The 18,031-nt window shown below is 37.6% G+C and overlaps 2 protein-coding genes and 1 non-coding gene across 11 annotated transcripts in view; 1 reads left to right on the top strand and 2 right to left on the bottom strand.

Annotated features, from left to right (window-relative positions):
* LOC112561112 (small G protein signaling modulator 1-like) overlaps positions 1–11,861 on the top strand; it is a 28,324-nt gene extending 16,463 nt beyond the window's left edge. For 7 of the 9 annotated variants that reach the window (XM_025233349.1, XM_025233352.1, XM_025233351.1 and 4 more), the window contains 8 exons: positions 20–656; positions 2,894–2,973; positions 3,399–3,523; positions 3,897–3,979; positions 4,140–4,249; positions 5,024–5,120; positions 5,305–5,472; positions 5,754–11,861. In XM_025233349.1, coding sequence (XP_025089134.1) covers positions 20–656; positions 2,894–2,973; positions 3,399–3,523; positions 3,897–3,979; positions 4,140–4,249; positions 5,024–5,120; positions 5,305–5,472; positions 5,754–5,842 — 1,389 coding nt within the window. In that variant the 3' untranslated portion in view covers positions 5,843–11,861. The remainder of the gene's footprint in view (positions 1–19; positions 657–2,893; positions 2,974–3,398; positions 3,524–3,896; positions 3,980–4,139; positions 4,250–5,023; positions 5,121–5,304; positions 5,473–5,753) is intronic. The other 2 variants (XM_025233353.1, XM_025233357.1) reach the window with 2 other exon arrangements.
* An 89-nt stretch (positions 11,862–11,950) lies between these two features.
* LOC112561117 (putative methyltransferase DDB_G0268948) lies at positions 11,951–15,343 on the bottom strand. The gene is made up of 4 exons (XM_025233365.1): positions 14,804–15,343; positions 14,187–14,284; positions 13,705–13,836; positions 11,951–12,552 (listed from the first exon to the last, which is right to left on the bottom strand). The coding sequence occupies exons 1-4, from the start codon at positions 15,266–15,268 to the stop codon at positions 12,441–12,443; spliced, it is 807 nt and encodes a 268-aa protein (XP_025089150.1). The 5' UTR covers positions 15,269–15,343; the 3' UTR covers positions 11,951–12,440.
* A 256-nt stretch (positions 15,344–15,599) lies between these two features.
* Trnae-uuc lies at positions 15,600–15,671 on the bottom strand. Its single transcript has one exon. It is a non-coding gene; the product is annotated as a tRNA-Glu (tRNA).
* Between the last annotated feature and the right edge of the window lie 2,360 nt (positions 15,672–18,031).

Raw genomic sequence — 18,031 nt, forward strand, 5'->3', positions numbered from 1 at the left:
CTTTTGTCTTCATTTGTAGGAAAGTACTGATGGTCATATCCCATTGGTACGAAAAGATTCCAGCCTAAGCAACGAGGTGTTTGAATCTTTTGAATCTGAAGACTTCTCCCACCCAGAGACAGTTCAGGAAGAGAGCTCCACAGCTCTGACCACACCCTCTGAAGAACGCAAAACCAGCATGGAGCTGGGGCTGGCTGTGATGAAAAGTGAGAAAGTTGCACAGGTGGATGCCTCCACATCTACCATGTCCTCTCCTAGGCTTTTTAAAGTTTCCCTACAGGATAGTCCCGATGATGGGTTAGGAGACTCCATTGCCCGTGGTGGTTCGCTGACAGACCGTTCTAAATTAGATTCCACAGAAGACACAGATGCTGCTGATGGTCTCAGATCCGAAAGTGGTGATGGGCCAACAGAGAAATTAGCTGTGGTGACAAAGTTGTCCGTGGACAGTGCTGTTATGGATGATGCTGCATCCACAACTTCCCCAGGACCCATCACATCAGTGGTTATGCAGGACTTCGATGACCAGCCAGCGATGAAAGAAGATGCTGACATGGAAAGCAGGTCGGGCCTTGTGGAAGGGGTTACAAGGCAGACTGATGCTTTGAAGGTGGAGGGAGCAGGTGTGAACTGCGATGTTGAGCACGAGTCTCTTGGTTTGTTTTTTCAGCTTTTTTCTTGGTGTTCTTTGTTCTCTTTCATGCTTCTTGCAACAGGTGACACAAAATTTATGAGATGTGGTGTTTGTGTGGAGGACATGCTTTAAATTACTTGTATATTACTCTGTGCTATTTGCAGTAACAGATGCTTGTTACATTTTTTTAGAAACAGATTTCTTCTGATTTTTCTTTCTTGCTTTGGTGCAACAGTAAGATGTTCATTCTTTTGTTTTATCATTGTGGTTACAGAACTTGGCCAAAATTGTAATACTGTTAATAGATGTTTCTTACTGGATGGAACATATGAACAAGATGTGTATTTTTAAAATTATCCTTAAAAGTTGACAATAATCCCTTGGTTTCTTTTTAACATCTGGCAGGATTCAAGTGAATAAAAAAACAATATCTTTTTAATTGCAAAATGTTTAAAGTGCAGAAATGGCTAAGTGTTGGTTGGGGAAATAGATTAAAAAGCTATAAATTTGGAAAATATATTGAGGTCCAAAACATAAAGATGCTTAGCTTTTATTTTACATGTGTTTTTTATACTAAGGGTGAACAATATTGGAAATTGATTAATAGCTCATTTAGTTAATAGTCTCCACTCAAAACTGTTTCTTAAAACACCAGCAGTCTTTTGAAAAGGCTAGTATGTTTAATTAATTTCTTGAGCTATTTTTCTTTGTCTCATCTTCAACATATCAGGAAAAAGTATGTGTTTTATTCACGTTTAATTGGGAGAGATCAGTGCAGTATGTCACAGCATATTTCTGATAGTTTCTTGTCTTTGCCATGTGAGGTGTTCATTAAGTTAGACTCTTGTCTGATATAGAAGTGTATGCAGGTACACGTAGAGGGGTATTTTTGTCTGGAAGGACTCCTTTTTAATTCGTTTGCACCTTCAGATACCTTAGATCACCTCTGTCTTCTAATTTTGCACCAGAAAGACTTATTAATGCTTAGGCTTTGTCAGTCTTTCACTTATAGAACCAAATCTTCAGCAGAACATGCAATTGTATTTATTATTTTTCTTTCTTTCTTTTTTAAAGAGAGGGCGTGTAGGTGTGTGCATGTGTACGTGTATGTTTTTGAACTATGCACTTAAATTTAAAGTATCTCTAGGGTCCTTGTTTTGTGTGCAAGTGTCTTTGTGCTTTTGCACATTAGGATACATATATGGGCATCTATGCAAGAATTCCTATTTGCACATGCACACATTGTAGCAATAATTCTTACACAAAAAAATTCCAAGGCAAACTTCTCCATTTCCAATTGACTCTTATGTAATAAATGAGGAAAAGCTATATATTGTATATGATATCTATTATTTGCAAGGTCTCTTTCAGTCCCATTTTCTCACTTCTTCACATCTTATTGATCTTCCTTATTTTTCTTTGGAGTTTCCACCTGTTCCATTACTTTGTTTTTTTTTTTTTATACCTTATGGATTTATGGTAATGACTTTTTAAAAAACACAATAATAATAGCTACACTGCTGTTTATCAGTGCCAAGAATAATGGTTCTACTACTGCTTCTGTTTTGTGTCTAGTGTTCATTGTAATATTTTTTTTTTTGCTTGTGAGTTTTCTTGCTTTTGTTGACATTGCTCAACATGTGGTAGGTATTTTAAGCCCTGTGTACAATTCAAGAAAGACCATTATTGGCATTATGACTTCAAATAGTAAATATCAGCAGGAGGGCATAATGTACTCACCTGTTTCTGCTGTGTCACTCATATAGCCTTGAACATTTGTGAGATGAGAAGTAGTTCAGATTTTGAGATTGTTGTGCTACATACCTTGTTGCTGGTCTAAGTCTATAATGGCACCACATCTCTTTCAATGTCTAGAGTAGCTGATTTTTTAAGAATAGGCTAAGGTGCCATACCAAACACTATCTTGGCATCATAGATTCTTAATAGTAGTTCATACTCATGGTTATGTGCTTGTTGGCTGTATAATCCCATGAGTTCTATGATCCGAAGACAATTTTTCTCAGTTGTTCCTGGAACATGTATGATTTATATAATCAAAGTTTTTCCATGGCTATAAACTTGCTGTATCATTGTCAGATAAAATCTTATATCCTAATTTGTGCATAGTAAGAAAGGGATATTTATGTGCATTTAGAATGCAGATGACTGAAGTTACTAGTGCTTAGGCAGAAAAATAAATCTAAATGAAGATCAGCAAGTTTAATTTCAATTTTCGTTTTGAATGTGGTGCCATTTCAGAAAGCATGCGACACCTGTCAGCATCCAAAGAGAGCCTCATGTCACCAGCCTCGCCAGCATCTAATGGTGGTATCTACTCGGTAAGAACAATCTGGACACAACATTTCAGCTAGCTGTGATTGTTGGAAAGATCTCCTTCACACTCTGTAATAGAACATGATTTTGAACATGTACATGGCCTTAGCTGTACACTTTTAGTGTCGAGTTCCTAGGATCAGTTGTGTTCTTAATTGTTTGGAACTGTTTGAAAACATGCAAGTTATAGTTGTTTTTTTTTTATTAAGCGTTTGAAAAATTTGAATTTAAACCCAAATATCATTTTTCCTTTAAAGTGTATGTTTGGATCTATATCATGCATGTTTCTCCTTAAAATATGATTACTGGGGATCAGGGTTTTTATTTTTCAGAAGCAGCTGCTTAACCATAATGCACAGAATTGTTAGATGGTGGGTTCATTTCTTACACTACACTCAGAATTGCTACATGATGGATTGTAACATTTCAGGCCGAACTGCTGGACAGTGTGGCTCTCAATCTTCATCGCATTGACAAGGATGTACAGCGCTGTGATCGCCATTACTGGTACTTCAGTGAAGAGAATCTCGAGAAGTTGCGGAACATCATGTGCACGTAAGTATTCTTTCCCATTTTCTAGTCACAGTTTTGGATGAACAAATTAGTCAATAATTAGATTGTTATTTTAAAGAAAAATTCAATGCACTAGAAGGAATTCTAAAACTGAGTGTAGGTAAGTTTTCTATTGCCAAAATTTTGCATTGCAATTTACTGTTAGAAAGCATTTAAATTTTATTACTCTTACAGTTTGTGGCACACTTTTAATTCAGATGCAAGAGTAGCTATGATAAATAGAGGTACTGCAGTGGTATGTATATTTGAAATAATTTTCTTTCAATTTTGTTAACCTTTTTTAAAACCACTGTTTCTGAAATTATTAATTCAGGTACATGAAGATAGTTAAGATGGCTTCTTCTGGAAATTTCAGATATGTGTGGCAGCACCTTGAGGTTGGCTATGTGCAAGGAATGTGTGACATAGTGGCTCCCCTGCTTGTTATACTGGATGATGGTGAGGGTTTAATGAGCAACATTTATATATAATCTAGCATCGATACACACAGTCAGGCATGCATGCACGTAGTCTTGTGCACACCAATGCTAAAAGAATTCAAGTCTACGGCCACTAGATACAGCAGTTAACACAATTTGTTTTGTTTTCCTTTCTACAGAAGCCTTAACTTATAGTTGTTTCTGTGAACTGATGCGTCGAATGTCGAGCAATTTTCCACATGGTGGAGCCATGGACGCTCACTTTGCCAACATGCGTTCTCTTATACAGGTATACTATATATTTTATGCACGTATTCTATGTTTGACTTTTATTATTATTGCGCACATTATCATCCAGAAAGTCAGGCTCTCACTAGCAACTTTTGCTGACTGGCATCATCCATTCTCACACCAGTATCTCATATTTGAGTTGTCTGCTGGTATATTTTTATACATTGTGCTCATGTGTCTTCACATGTTTAGTTTGAATAAATACATAATCAGACATGTTGTCATGGGAATACATTAGTATTCATAAGCAGTTAGGGAGATGCCATTAAGCATATTAAAGGTCTAGGGCTTAGGGTGCAAATATTTTTTTCTAATTACTGGGTAAAGCATAAAATGCTATTTCCCGAAATCTGGGTGGAATACCCATCTTCCATTTTCAAGTGCCTACAAACACCATGTATGGAAGAAAGTTGACAACTCATTATGATTGTATATAGATATCATTATTATCATCATCATCAAGGCTACAGCTAGTGGAGAGCTGGGACCATATGTCAGTTAGGTGTATCTGTGTACAGACGTAGCATCTCCAGTTTGACCTCTTTTTGTGCATGGTATTATTTGTTGTCATGTGTCTTGAAAACAATTAGGCAGTATTCATCCAGACTTGGGAAAGTAGCATCTTTTCCTGAGCTTTCCTCGGTAATTAGAAAAAAAATCAGCACGCCTACATGACATTCACTGAGGAAGAAATCTTAGTGGCATTATTATTAATCCCCTTAGTTTATGTCATTTCTCATGGCTAGTGAAGATATTGTATTGCCTGTTGCAGATCCTGGATGCAGAGTTGTTTGAACACATGCACCAACATGGGGATTATACTCACTTCTATTTTTGCTATAGGTGGTTCCTGCTGGACTTCAAACGAGGTATGAAGAACAATGGATTCTTCTCACTCTTATCTTAAAGTTTCATTGGGTTCTAAGGATATTACATTAGATTTTTCTTTTTGTAAATTGGAGAGGGGGAGGGATGTTTTCTAATGGCTTTTTAAAGTGTTCAAGCTTATAATTTGTGATGCCTTCATTTATGTGCTGTTTTTCATGGATCCAGAACTCCTGTACCCAGATGTTTTCTCCGTTTGGGAGACAATTTGGGCAGCCAAGCATATCAGCTCAGGCCACTTTGTCCTGTTTATTGCTCTGGCACTTGTGGAGTACTACCGTGACATTATTTTGGACAACAACATGGACTTCACAGATATAATCAAGTTTTTCAATGGTAATTCTCGATTTCATACAATTTAGGTCTTGGAAACAGATAAGGAAGCAAGTTTTGCAGAATTGTCATTAGATGTAAACGTTATAATCTAGCTTTTAATGTAAAATATATTAAAATTGTGTCTTCAAGTGTAATTTTGCTTGACTGTAATGCTTATTTATCGGTCAGTTTGGCAGCTTGGCCATTCCACTACAATTTTGACCTGTCTGGGACAGAATGACTGTGCTAAGTCATTTCGTAGCTGATGCATTTTTTTCTTGCACTTTGTCATCTTGTTGCAGAAATGGCCGAACATCACAATGCCAAGCAAGTGTTGGATATCTCAAGAGAGCTTGTATTGAGGTTACAGACGCTTATTGACAATAAGTAAATCTGTCTCGGCTAGCCAGGGACTAAAAAGTCCCTCTCTTTCTTGCTGCTTGGGAACACCACTTATATAATGGGCATTGCCTTGTATATTGGGAAATTGTGAGTGCCACTGCAATATTCATGGTCCAGTCACATCAATGCTGAACTGAAAACGTTTACAACATGCTGAACTATCTTCAAGACGTGGAACTGACTAAGAACTAGGGCATCAGCATGCAAGAGTATTCAGTTATATATAGCATTACTAGTCCCTTTGGCATTAAGTTCAAAGAGTGTTTAATATATATAATACATCTAACATTACAGGTCATAGTGGTGTGGACATTCCATTTTTTTCTGTTATTCATGAATGAATGTGGCTGGTTTGTTATAATAGCTTCTAGACTGGTGATGCACCCTTATGTTAAAGTCTGTCAGTTGACAGAATTTTTGCAAAATGACAGGCTGTGCTTAATTTCCTCATTCCATATTAAATAGGATGTGATAAAATATAAGTATACTTGAATTTTAAAATTTGATATGACTATACATACAGAACAGTGTTTCATGTTCATATGTTATTTTTCATGTCTTGAGAGAATATGCTAAACCATAGACAGTTAAATTAAAAACTGTGTGTTCAGCACTTATAGACCAAACTCATTTCTACCTCATTTTTGGACATTCCCTCAGATATTAATTTTTATCTTGATTTTATATTGCAAATTTTTTTTAGAGGATCTTTATACCACATCCTACAAGTCACATTCTAAATATAAACAGCAGAAATAGGAACATCATTTCAGCATTAGTGATGAGTGTATTTGGTGAAATAATTGTGAGGTGTCATTTGTCTTGTACAATACAGTTATCAACTTTCTAGTTACAAGTTGCTTAACTGCGAAAAGACCCCACTTGTGTGTTCTAACATTGCAGTGTGTGTATGGTTAAAAAAAAAAAACCTTGCAATCCATGATCATCATGTTGACATATTCTCTAGGCCATTCATTGTAAATACAAATATTGTCAGTTGTTTCTTGTATAATCTCTCCACATCACTATATACAAATCTTGTGTAATTATTATTTTTGTTGGGTTGTTGGGGTTTGTTTTTGGTTTTTTTTTTGGGGGGGGGGGATGGGGGGGGTTGGTTGGAGATTGAATGCTGAAATTTAAAATATTTTATAAAATACTAACTCTTCATAATTTAATTGCTGTTTGTGGTAAACAGGGTAGGTTCTAAATAGTTGTTTTTAAAATCTATACCTCTGTAAATTTATCGTATCATTAACTCTACAGTTCCTGTGTTTTTTGCTCAGCTGTGGAGTAGACTAATTTTTCAATTGTGTATGTTCAAGTAAACTTTCTAGAACTAAAATGCCAAAAACAAAGTTTTAATTTGTTTTAATTAACGCATTCAACTTCTGCTACTAGCATTGAGGCTGAAAACCACATCTGGTTACTAAAACCTTAGCATATGTTCTGATCAGAGCCAGTGGTCACTGTTCGTCTTCTCAGTTTTGAGAAATTATGGGTTATTTCCCCTGTACAACCACTGTTCTTTGGCCAGAGATGGTGTAGAGTGCAACAATCTAGTCATTCTTTTTATTGTTAGAGGTGAAGAGAAATTTTATTAGGTGACCCATGATGTCAAATCTTGGTTGCTTTTTTTTTTTTGTTTTTTTGTTTGATAGAATGAATGCTTATCTGAGGTAAGGTGGGATGATAGATGTACTTTTTTAATTGTCAAATCTCTGATGTCATTGATCTGCAAGAGTTTGTGTTCTGGCCATGTTTTAACATAGCCTGGAGATGTTTAAGGACAACAAATGTATATAACATGTAAATTTCTTGTTAACACTTAAAAGAAATTTATTCAGAATCTGAAATATGTATATAAAAGTTGTATATAGCTTGCAGCAGAATCTATTTGTGTTTACTGACCTATTAGATGCTGCAACAAAAATATATGGACAGTTACTGACTTTTTTGAGCTCTACAAATCAGATTTTTAAAAAGAAATGTCAACTTATCCATGCATCGCAGTGGATAATTGATTACTTTTGCGAAATGTCTGAAGGACAACTTGATGCCAGAGTGGAAATGACATAAGCTGACTGTCCATTGTGTCAGTAACAGCCTGTTTCAAGGTTGAACCTAGTTGAACGTGTTAAAACTGTTGATGGTTTTTTTTTCTGCAACAAGGGCACTATGATGTTAAAAGACAATCTGATTTTTTTTTAAATTGCACAAATTTACAAAACTAATATGGGCAAAGTGTTAATCTGTAGCCAGCCATCTTCAAATTTCAAATTGTAGAAAATTTACACTGCAGTCACCATCTTATACCAGTGTGAAGGTTTAGAAATTACACAAATAATTGGTAGTTTGGTTATTTCATCATATTTTGCAAACTGCCTCTCCCCTGTACATGTTGTACTGAAAAGCAAATGATACAGGGACTCTGTATGGATACAGTATGTGCGGTTATGAAGGACCAGAAGTGTTTAGTTTTTGAGCTGCTGCTTAACATTTTTTATCTTAATGTATGCACACCAGATAGAAATTATCTGCCTGTCTCTTATGTTAATTGCATTCAAAAGTACTTGAGCAGTTTATGACAGATCATGACATATATATATATCTGAAATAGTTTGGATTTGGTTTATCAAGAGCACTCTATGTCAGCTTTGCCAGTGTCCCTTGACTGTGAATAAATACTATGTTAACCGAAAGCAATACATTGGCTGATACAGGCATAACAATATATGCAAACATTTTTATGTTGTAACTTGTGGATCAATGTTGCAAATATTTTGTCAGCACAGTTGTTTACATTTTCACAGAGAAGTGCTTATGTGATTACAGAACTAGTGGTTTACTTTCAAAGGAAAACAGTTCTCAAGGAAAGGAGATTCATATTTTTGGTGCAGGAATCTGTGTGCTCATTTATTTTAGTCCGAAAATGTGGGACATAGATGTGCATAAAGTATGTGTTCACTATATGTTTCTTATTCCCTTACTTGCACTACACCTCCCAGCACACACTCTCACTCACACACACACTTTCATTGGTTGACATTACTTGTAACCTGAGATCACATTCACATCTTTAAATATGGAAAAGTAGGAAGCTGCCATTTATTTGTAATGTCTCTGGTTGCCAAATATCTCCACGTATACTATAAACTTAGCTTCTGCAACTGAGAAAATCCTTATATCTATTTTATCATCATGCTGTATAGTATTCATATGTAATCAGTGTGCAATAGAATGTTCTGTCCTGTGTTCTTGTTATTTTAATGCTGTGATAACTGCTTTATAATGGAGATCTACTTTCTGTTAGTTGTGCAGGCCTGTGATGGTAGGTGTTTGTGATTGGTGAAAAACATTTGGGTACTTTACATTTATGCTTGTGTGACTGCTCCTCTCAAGTTTTTCAGTTTTGGAGAGTGCATGGTGGCAGGTGGAAGATTTCAGAAAGTGATGAAGGGACTGTGCACATCTTTCATCCTAGATACCCATTTTACATTGTGACTGTTTAATATTGTTTACCATTACTGAGCATTTTTGTTTTATTAGTCGACTTCCTTTCTCTTTTGTATTCTTGTGCCTTTGCTTTGCTTTTCCTTTAATTTTGTTATAATTCTAAGCCTCTTGACAGATTGATTTTCTGCGAAGGTAAATAACTTGGCTTACAGGAACCTCATGAGATATCTAAAGAAATAGACGTGTTCTTTTTCAGATGCCCCATCTTTTACTGAAAATGCTCAAGTCTGTTGCCTATATGGCGGGAGAGGTAGAAGGAAAGGGGGTTGGCACCTTCGTGTGATGGTCAGGTCACTTGGCTTCGGAGATGAAGATTGCCAATTCAAAACTTGCCTGAAGCCTGTAACAGGAAAACTGTTTCTATGCTGCCCACCCAGCACTTATCAGTGAAGGTAAAGGACTGCAAAAGAGGGTTGGGTTCTACCTTTCAGATGCTGCTCTTGTGATGGTGAACTATTTACGGTGAACTGCCCCTGCAACCAGGAGGCTATGGGACCCTCCACCTTTTATGAAGTATCCTAGCCTAATGGCTGAGGTAATGCACTTCAGCCAGTTTGATACTCGTGTGATGCACTGTTCAGCCACCTGTGGTGAGGGTACCCGACTCCTTAGAGTGCTAGGGAAGGTAAGGCAGTGAGGGCAAGAGTCCATGTCTATCTTGATTTTTATCAACTCAACTTTGAGTTCAAACTTATTTTATTATAGCCTTCTTCATTTTACCCAGAGACAAGTTTCTAGAATCTGTATTTAGTGTGCAAGATTCAGCATTCTGCCACTGTTAGTGAAATAGTAAAGGCATCTCCTTTTTGTTATAATGCTTTGGCACATGAAGGTTTTCTATTTAAATACATCCCATAAGTGATTTTAGGGCTCTGTACATCTGAATACCTGTTGCCAGCAGCTGTTTTGTGTGTAAACATTACTGACTTGTTATTAGCTTGAGTGATTTTATGTCAAAAGTAGCTCAAAATTCTCATCTTAGTGTTGTAACTGTAGTGTGCATCTTTCCTAGTAGTGGTGAACTAAACCATAATCAGGTCACACAGTGTACATAAATGTGCCCCCTCCCTATGATGGCATGAATACAATTAGGTACAGGTATGCATGTATGCATCATTAATTACATAGTGGATATTTGTGAGAACCTGTAGCCAGGAGAGTGTGTGTGCAACATGGGAATCCATGCATGATCGTGTATCCTGTAGGGGTGTTTGTGTAGGTTTCTCTTTTCACTGAGCTACTTATCTTGGCACAGGCTTGATTGTTTTCTGCATGTCACCTTTCTAGTTTTGTCTTGTGCCTCTTACCAATTACTTATTTAGTACTCCTTAAATTCGAACTAACCACCTATTTTATGGTGGACCTGATCATGCAGCCTCCAACTTGTGTGGAAATCAAAGTGTGCCTCCTGTGTACTGTTTTGGTATGTATTGAATGCAAAACTTGGGATGTTTGGGTTTACTGCATCATGTAACCAGCATGGTGTGCAGCCAGTGTTTTGTTTTGGTTTTTTTGGTTGGGGGGAGGATCTATTTATTGGAAGTACTGCATTTTCACATAGTGATTTAACTTTAAGGATGAATTTGATAGGTTTCTTTAGCAGAAATTATATGTATATGATATACACAAAACGTGCAGGCAATGTGTAACATCGACTGTCTTCAGAAATTCGTCATACTTTGCCTATTTCTTGCATGCAACCATTACAGTATGTTCATATTTCAAGTTGACCCAGCTGTAGTGTGGGTACCTGACTCCTTAGAAGCTTGGGGAAGGTAAGGCAGAGAGGGAGGCCATAGGCATTGCCCTCACAAAAGCTGCCCCCAAGAATGGTGCGATGTCACTCCACAAAAACTGAAAGGTTAGGGCAGACCTGGGCAAAGTCCGGCCCGCAGGCCACATCCGGCCCGCCATCCAGTATATATATATACAGTATTGGGTAAAACCGAGTTAACTATATTAGTCCAGCCCTCTAAAACCATCCCAATTTCTCATGCGGCCCCCTGGGAAAATTAATTGCCCACCCCTGGGTTAGGGAATGAATCCTTAATGCCGTGATAGTCTTTTTTTTTTTCTTTCCTTTTTCTTTTTATTTGGTTCCTTTTTCTTTTTATTTGGGATGGGCAGGAGTTTTTAGTGCAACATGTTTGAGAGAACAAGCATCTTTTTGGAAGGTGATTCACTCTGTATATATATCAAAAGATCTAAGGAGCATACCTATTGCTACAGTGTGAAAGCAGTGTTTTGTACATTTCATTTTATTTATGCATATATATTACATGTAACATGCAAAGTATTTCCAGATCTGTTATTCTTTCTGTATGTTGCTTAGATTGTTGCCATGTATGTTGTGCTGCACTCTTTGTTGCACCAACCTGGAAAGGGGAGAAAGCATCACACATTCCCTGTCTTGTTTTCATTCTGGTATTGTTTACAGATTATGATGTGCATTGTTAAATGTCTGAACCCTGTGAATAAATTCTGAAGTAGAGCAAAGGTTTTCTTCTATATTGACCTGCAGTTAGTTCGCATGAGTCAACATTCTATCAGCCAAGTGACAGAAACAGTAAATTCCCATCACTGTGTTTTTTAATCAGAACTGTATTTTTGTCAGTTTTTTTAATTGCTAGAAATTTTTTCATAATATGGCTAGTACTTCAATTTTAATGAAAAGGGATGCAAATGCATTAAAACATGAATGACTAGGACCAAACAACCAAGCTAATCAATCACAGAAACTGCTTTCTTCATTTTTTTTTTCTCTTCTTTCTCTAACAGTAAATCATAAGCATTCATGCACTTTATCTACAAAGCATCAGAACTTAAAAATTACAATAATTACATTTTGCATGCTGAGCAGTCAATAAACATTTTGCAAATGCCACCAGTTTCTCTTTGACAATTATAACTGTCAAGGACAAATTGTAACCAGTGGTCTCTGCATTTACTTAAAGACATGGAAAACTCATTCTCATGTTTGAGATTTAACAAACTAGACAGAATTTAAAATGTTGGATTATGCCTAATAAATATATATGAGTCACAAATTAGTCATACTACTAACCCTGACCTTACTTTAGTGCTGACAAGGGCTTATGACCCATCAGCATAAATACTGGCCAGTAGATTTTCATTTTTTCTTGTAAGCTGTCTTCTTTTCCATAGCCATAAACATCTTTCATCCTGTTGAACAAAGGAAAAATTCAAAATGAGCTAGGGCATTAATTGCTCTTTTTTGACAATCTGGGAATCTTGCTAGTGGGCAAGTCAATAAGAAAGTTTAATGGCAAAATCTAGATTTTTTGTTGCATCTTTTGCACAGCAGATGTAATAAAACAAAGTATTTAAAGCATAAAACATTTCACTTCTGGGCTTTTCCACAGTAGGTATTTCCTAGTCCCAGGCTTTCCTACAAAAGATGACTGTAAATATCAGCCTGTCCGGCTGGTCTCTGTAGGATTAGGGTCATCCAACTCAAAATCTGCCACCAGTTTAACATATTGCTGTTCATGTTTTCATCAGTTGGGAGATAAGTCACAAATGCTTAGAAAAGTACACAAAATATACAAAAAGGTGTGTGCTGCAGATCATTTGCTTTCACAAAGGAATCAGGTGTGGAGCAGAAGCTTTCATTTTCCATGCACATGCCACCAGAAAACTTGCAATACACAAAGACAGTGTGCAGGTCGACAAGCATTCACTGTGGTAGTCTACCCCCAAGTCAACATGTGTTGACTCTGAAATTGGCCCAGGAAGTCGACAACTGTCAACCGTGGTGTGAAAGTGTTAAACCATCACAGCTATTTACCATTCAGTTAAGACAAAAGGACTGGTCACACAATCTAATCAGAGGCTGAGCTTAAACAAACCATGAGATAAATCATAAATTGTGTTAAAACAAAATACCCACAAGTTGAAAGAATTAGTATTGGACAGTACAATCATGAACGGGTACAATAATTTCACCACCAACAACGGCTGTAGTTATGAAGCAAGGGTAAGTTGTTGCTCTTGGGCAACATGGGAGAACTCAAGGACAATAACCCTAGAACAGTAGTTAAAAAGCGGTGGCAAAGGCGTTCTGGGGTAAAGAAACATAAACTAGTGACCGTGGGCTCTGGACATCATTTTGTAACTTCAAAAACAAGACAGATTTCATTGGGGTCCTGATCTTGCCCTAGGGAAAAGACTCGCGCTTCATATGTACGGCTCCAGGATGCTGCAACAAAGAGCTAATTATTGTTCAGCTAGATTGATACTGTATCTGCATAGTTGAAGGTGTTTTCCCCTTGAAAAATGTGGATTGCTCTTTCCTTGAATGCAGTTGCATCATACCTTTGTCTCACCAATTCCATGGCATCAGAATTCGGATGATCCTGCAGGTAGGTGTGCCAAGCAGACCATGAGGACAAGTACCCCATATACTCATCAACTGTCCAAGAACGCTCAATCTTGAAACTATCATTTCTACAGGACAAATTGACAGGATGTTCATGAACATTAAATATCAGATTCTAATCCAAAGCTATAAAATGCAATATTTAAAATAATAAGCTGCAACTTGTGCAGTTTTGAATAAGTGATAATAAGAGAAAAAAATGTTAAAGAAAGAAAAAAAAGTTTTACCCAGAAGGTTAAGGTGATTGGGATGGGATAGAATTTATTTTGTATTTTATGTTCTAGTGCTGCATCCTTTCTCTCTAAAAAAAAGTCTTTATAACTGCGTATATGGGACTCAAGAAAATGTATCTGGTAACAGCTTTAAAATGTCTGTTTCCGAAATCTGTCAACTTAAGGAAGTCATACAAAGCTGAAACCTTCTCCATTCAGGAAATGGCAGTGAGAAGCTGCTATAATGCTCTTCAATTTTGTCTCTCCCTCGATCCCAGTAACCACCTAGAACATCTCTGTATATCTACAACAGAACACAAATATAAAGAACCAAAGGGGGATAGAGGCTTTTTAACTGAACAGTTAACACAATCACAAAGCATTTCACAGATAATTCTAATAACAGACCTCCTAATAAATATGTCCAATTTGGAAGGGCCCACAGTGGAAGATTAAATTTATTCAGCCTACACCCCCATTAGCAATGCAATCAAGTTCCTTCATGACTGATCATTAAGAGCAGTAGTAGGTGTGTGGTATGGAGAGGTAATGCAGAAATGTTAAGGTAGAAAATTAGATGCTTAAAGAAATATATTATCTCCCACTGAACAGAACGAGTAGATTGAAAAGAGGGGGAAGAGGGCATAGAGTTGCAATTAATAAACTGGGTGATAGCAATATTTTAGTATTTTGCATCCATTAAAATTAAAATGCCTTGTAAAGTCACATTACTAAAGCAAGCTCCGCCCAGTTTTGGTGAGACACATTTATTGAATAGAGCTGGGCTCCTCCTATTCAAATCATATGTTACATATGTCCTTACATAATTTTGTACTTCAAGTGCCTTGGAATTATCAAGAACTGCCAGCCCGTATCCATATACCACCAAAGAGCCACCTGGTTTTAAGATTCTTTGCACCTCTCCAAAGAACGCCTTAAGGTCAAGCCAGTGCAATGTCTGCGCCACAGTAACCAAGTCTACCGTTCCATCAGAAAGGAACGACAAGTCTTCTGCTAATCCTGTGCGAAAAGAAACGTTGGGTAGATTTTCTGGTGCATTTTCGATTTGCTTCACGCTCACGTCAATACCTATTACTTTGTCGAAATCCTTGGCTAAAGGGATTGTACTTTGCCCCGAACCACAACCAACGTCGATGGCTAAGGAAAGACTGTCATTCGTTTCTTTACAGAAATTAATGATCGTATCGAATACTTCTTTTCCGTAAGTAGGCCGATACTTCGCATATGCAGTAGCAATCTTGGACCATTTGAACAGATCTCTACTCATTTCAAGAAAGCAAGTACAACGCCCTTGGCTAAAGCAAGTTTAGTTGTCTCCCTTATACCCATGACACAAGAGTTGTCTACCTTGCGACGTTTCCGCGTCACTAAATGTTTTTAAGAAATGGCATCCGCGAATATACGTGCTATACATTCATCGCCGTCTATGATTCACAGTGAAACTGCAAGTACCAGGATCAGAAAAGTTTAATCAAACACTTCAGTAACTGTGCTCTAAAGATAAAATGTTGTAAGCGGTACCTTTCCTCTAGAATCTAGATTTAGACACCATACTTATGAGCCTTATTAGAAAAAGGGTGCAGTAAAAAAAAAAAAATTTCCCGTGCCGGGAATCGAACCCGGGCCGCCTGGGTGAAAGCCAGAAATCCTAGCCACTAGACCACACGGGATGTTGATGGTAGAGACATTTATAGTCTACAAAACTGTGACATTCTACACATTCTGATTTTTTTTATCGTCTTCCTCGATATTTAAACAAAATTTTAAAAGTACCATGAAACAAACACGTACTTCACTGCAAACAAGTTTGTACTGTATCGTTACTTGACTTGAGCGTAGAGGAGCAGAAGGGAAATATTCGTTGAATGTTTGTGACCCTCGAGTAAATTAATTTCCTGCACTGTATACCCGTCTGTTATCTCACACTCGGTACAATTACAAGCCTGAATTCATTCAAGTTGGTGATGCAAGCTGCCTGTGCTGTTTTAATGCCTTTACAAACTATATGGTGCCCTGACTAGGCTGCTGCCTTGCCGTGATATGTTGCCTTACGGCTCGGCGTAATACACCACAACCCACCCGGCCACCCTTATAGCTACGTAATATATTTCTTAGAACTTTTCTTCCCATACACATATATCTCGACGACCGTACCCACACTTTCCTTGTCACCAAGAAATCAAAACATTTTCTCACCGAATCTTTTGTTACTGTGGCAGTCTCTTCCATATATATCTGCCACCTATACCCACCATATCGTGATGCACCAATCGACATAACTGTAGTCTATTTTCTAACCTTCTCTTTTATTTTTTTCGTCTATTGATTAGTTGTTAATAGTTGTGATTAAAATCTATTAATTGTCAGAACTGCGCTCGTATATATATTCCCAGGGTTGTCCATGGGACATATTTTTCTATCCCGTCCCATCCCGTCCCATGGCAATTTATCCCATCCCACGGGACGTTTCCCATGGGATTCCCATGGTATTAACAATCCTATGGACAACACTGAAAACCACTTTTCGGCTTTTGTTCTATAATTCCTGCTACTTCACATACAATGGATGATTCAGAGGAAAGATTTAAATCCTTGATGAATGAAATAACAGTAAATTTATTTTGCAATATCAAGTATCGACTACCATGGGAAATACAAATGTGTGCTGTCCCATCCCATCCCATCCCATGGGACGTTTCCCATGGGATTCCCATTCCTATGGACAACACTGTATATTCCTCTACAGATATATACGACTCTCCGTCCTTACTGTTCATTCCTTGATTCCTCGATCTTCGCGTCTTCTATGTTTATCTTTTATTGCTTTTCTGCACGAATGCTTATCCTTCTGTCCATCGTATGCTGTCCATGTCTTCTTCGCTCTTTTCCTACATGGTACCCGTTTACATGGCGGCTGCTAAACAAAAACAAACGAGAAGGTATTATCACTACTCAGTATTGTATAAATGTCATACGTTAGTTTCATGGGTAGGTATATGGTCTACAATGTCTACATATATCAATCGTTAGGAAAACAGATCTCTGAAAAGGTCCTGCAATTTAATACGGGAAATTATACCTAAAACTATGAACTAGACTTTTTATTAAAATCCAGTCAAAGCATCAACAAACAACGCGCAGTCTCTGTCTCGGGCGCTCGCGCGCGCTGTCAAAAATGTTTTTAGAAAGTATTTTCTGTTCATGCTCCTTGAGGGTTAGGGGCTTATGTCTGAGTGGTTACCTGGAAATGCTCTACTCTCCAGACCGTTAAATTGCCATATTGTTCAAATGACTTCCACTCCAGCATGTTGCAGATTTACGGTTAGCAATTCTCGCTCCATCAGCCGAGCCTGTAGGTTGCACTGGCTGTGGTAGTTGTGCATGTGTGATCCCTCAAAACTTGATGACATTCTGCAAGTGCGATTTGGAAATGTCATGTCCCTTGTCTTTGTAGTTTTCCTCCCGGATTATTGTCAGATCAGTAGTATTAACATTGTATTAACTATATGAGTGATTCCAAATATCATAAATATATATATATATCCAATTACTGACCCTTTGCCTGGGAGTAGCTCTAGTAGTAGTCTTTCTCTCTCTCACACACACAGAGGGAAAGAAGGAGAACATGAGTGTTTTAGACAACACTGAGACCAAATTGAGAGAATTAACGTTCAACCCGAAAGCACTATGACCACGGACCAGCACTGTGCAAGATCCTTTCACTGACAATTCATCTGAAAAGTTATGTGTGTGTGAGGTGGGGGGGGGGGGAGATTAGAGGGGAAGGAGCCAGTAGGGAAAGATGAAGTATTCAAAAGCAAAGTGTCGGCAATTATATATATCCCGGTTACAAGACCCTTGAGAAGAAGCTTTAAATTCCGCATTACCTACAAGATGTTAAGATGCGTGGGTAGTGTTAATCGCATCTGACTGAAGACTTTCTGCAGCTGTGCGCAGCTGCCATTTGGAAGAGGATGGAGTCGTAAAGATGGCAGCGGAAGGACAGAAAGATGAAATATTTCTGCAGACG

Source organism: Pomacea canaliculata, linkage group LG4, assembly GCF_003073045.1.
Source record: "Pomacea canaliculata isolate SZHN2017 linkage group LG4, ASM307304v1, whole genome shotgun sequence".
Taxonomy (NCBI): Eukaryota; Metazoa; Mollusca; class Gastropoda; order Architaenioglossa; family Ampullariidae; genus Pomacea; species Pomacea canaliculata.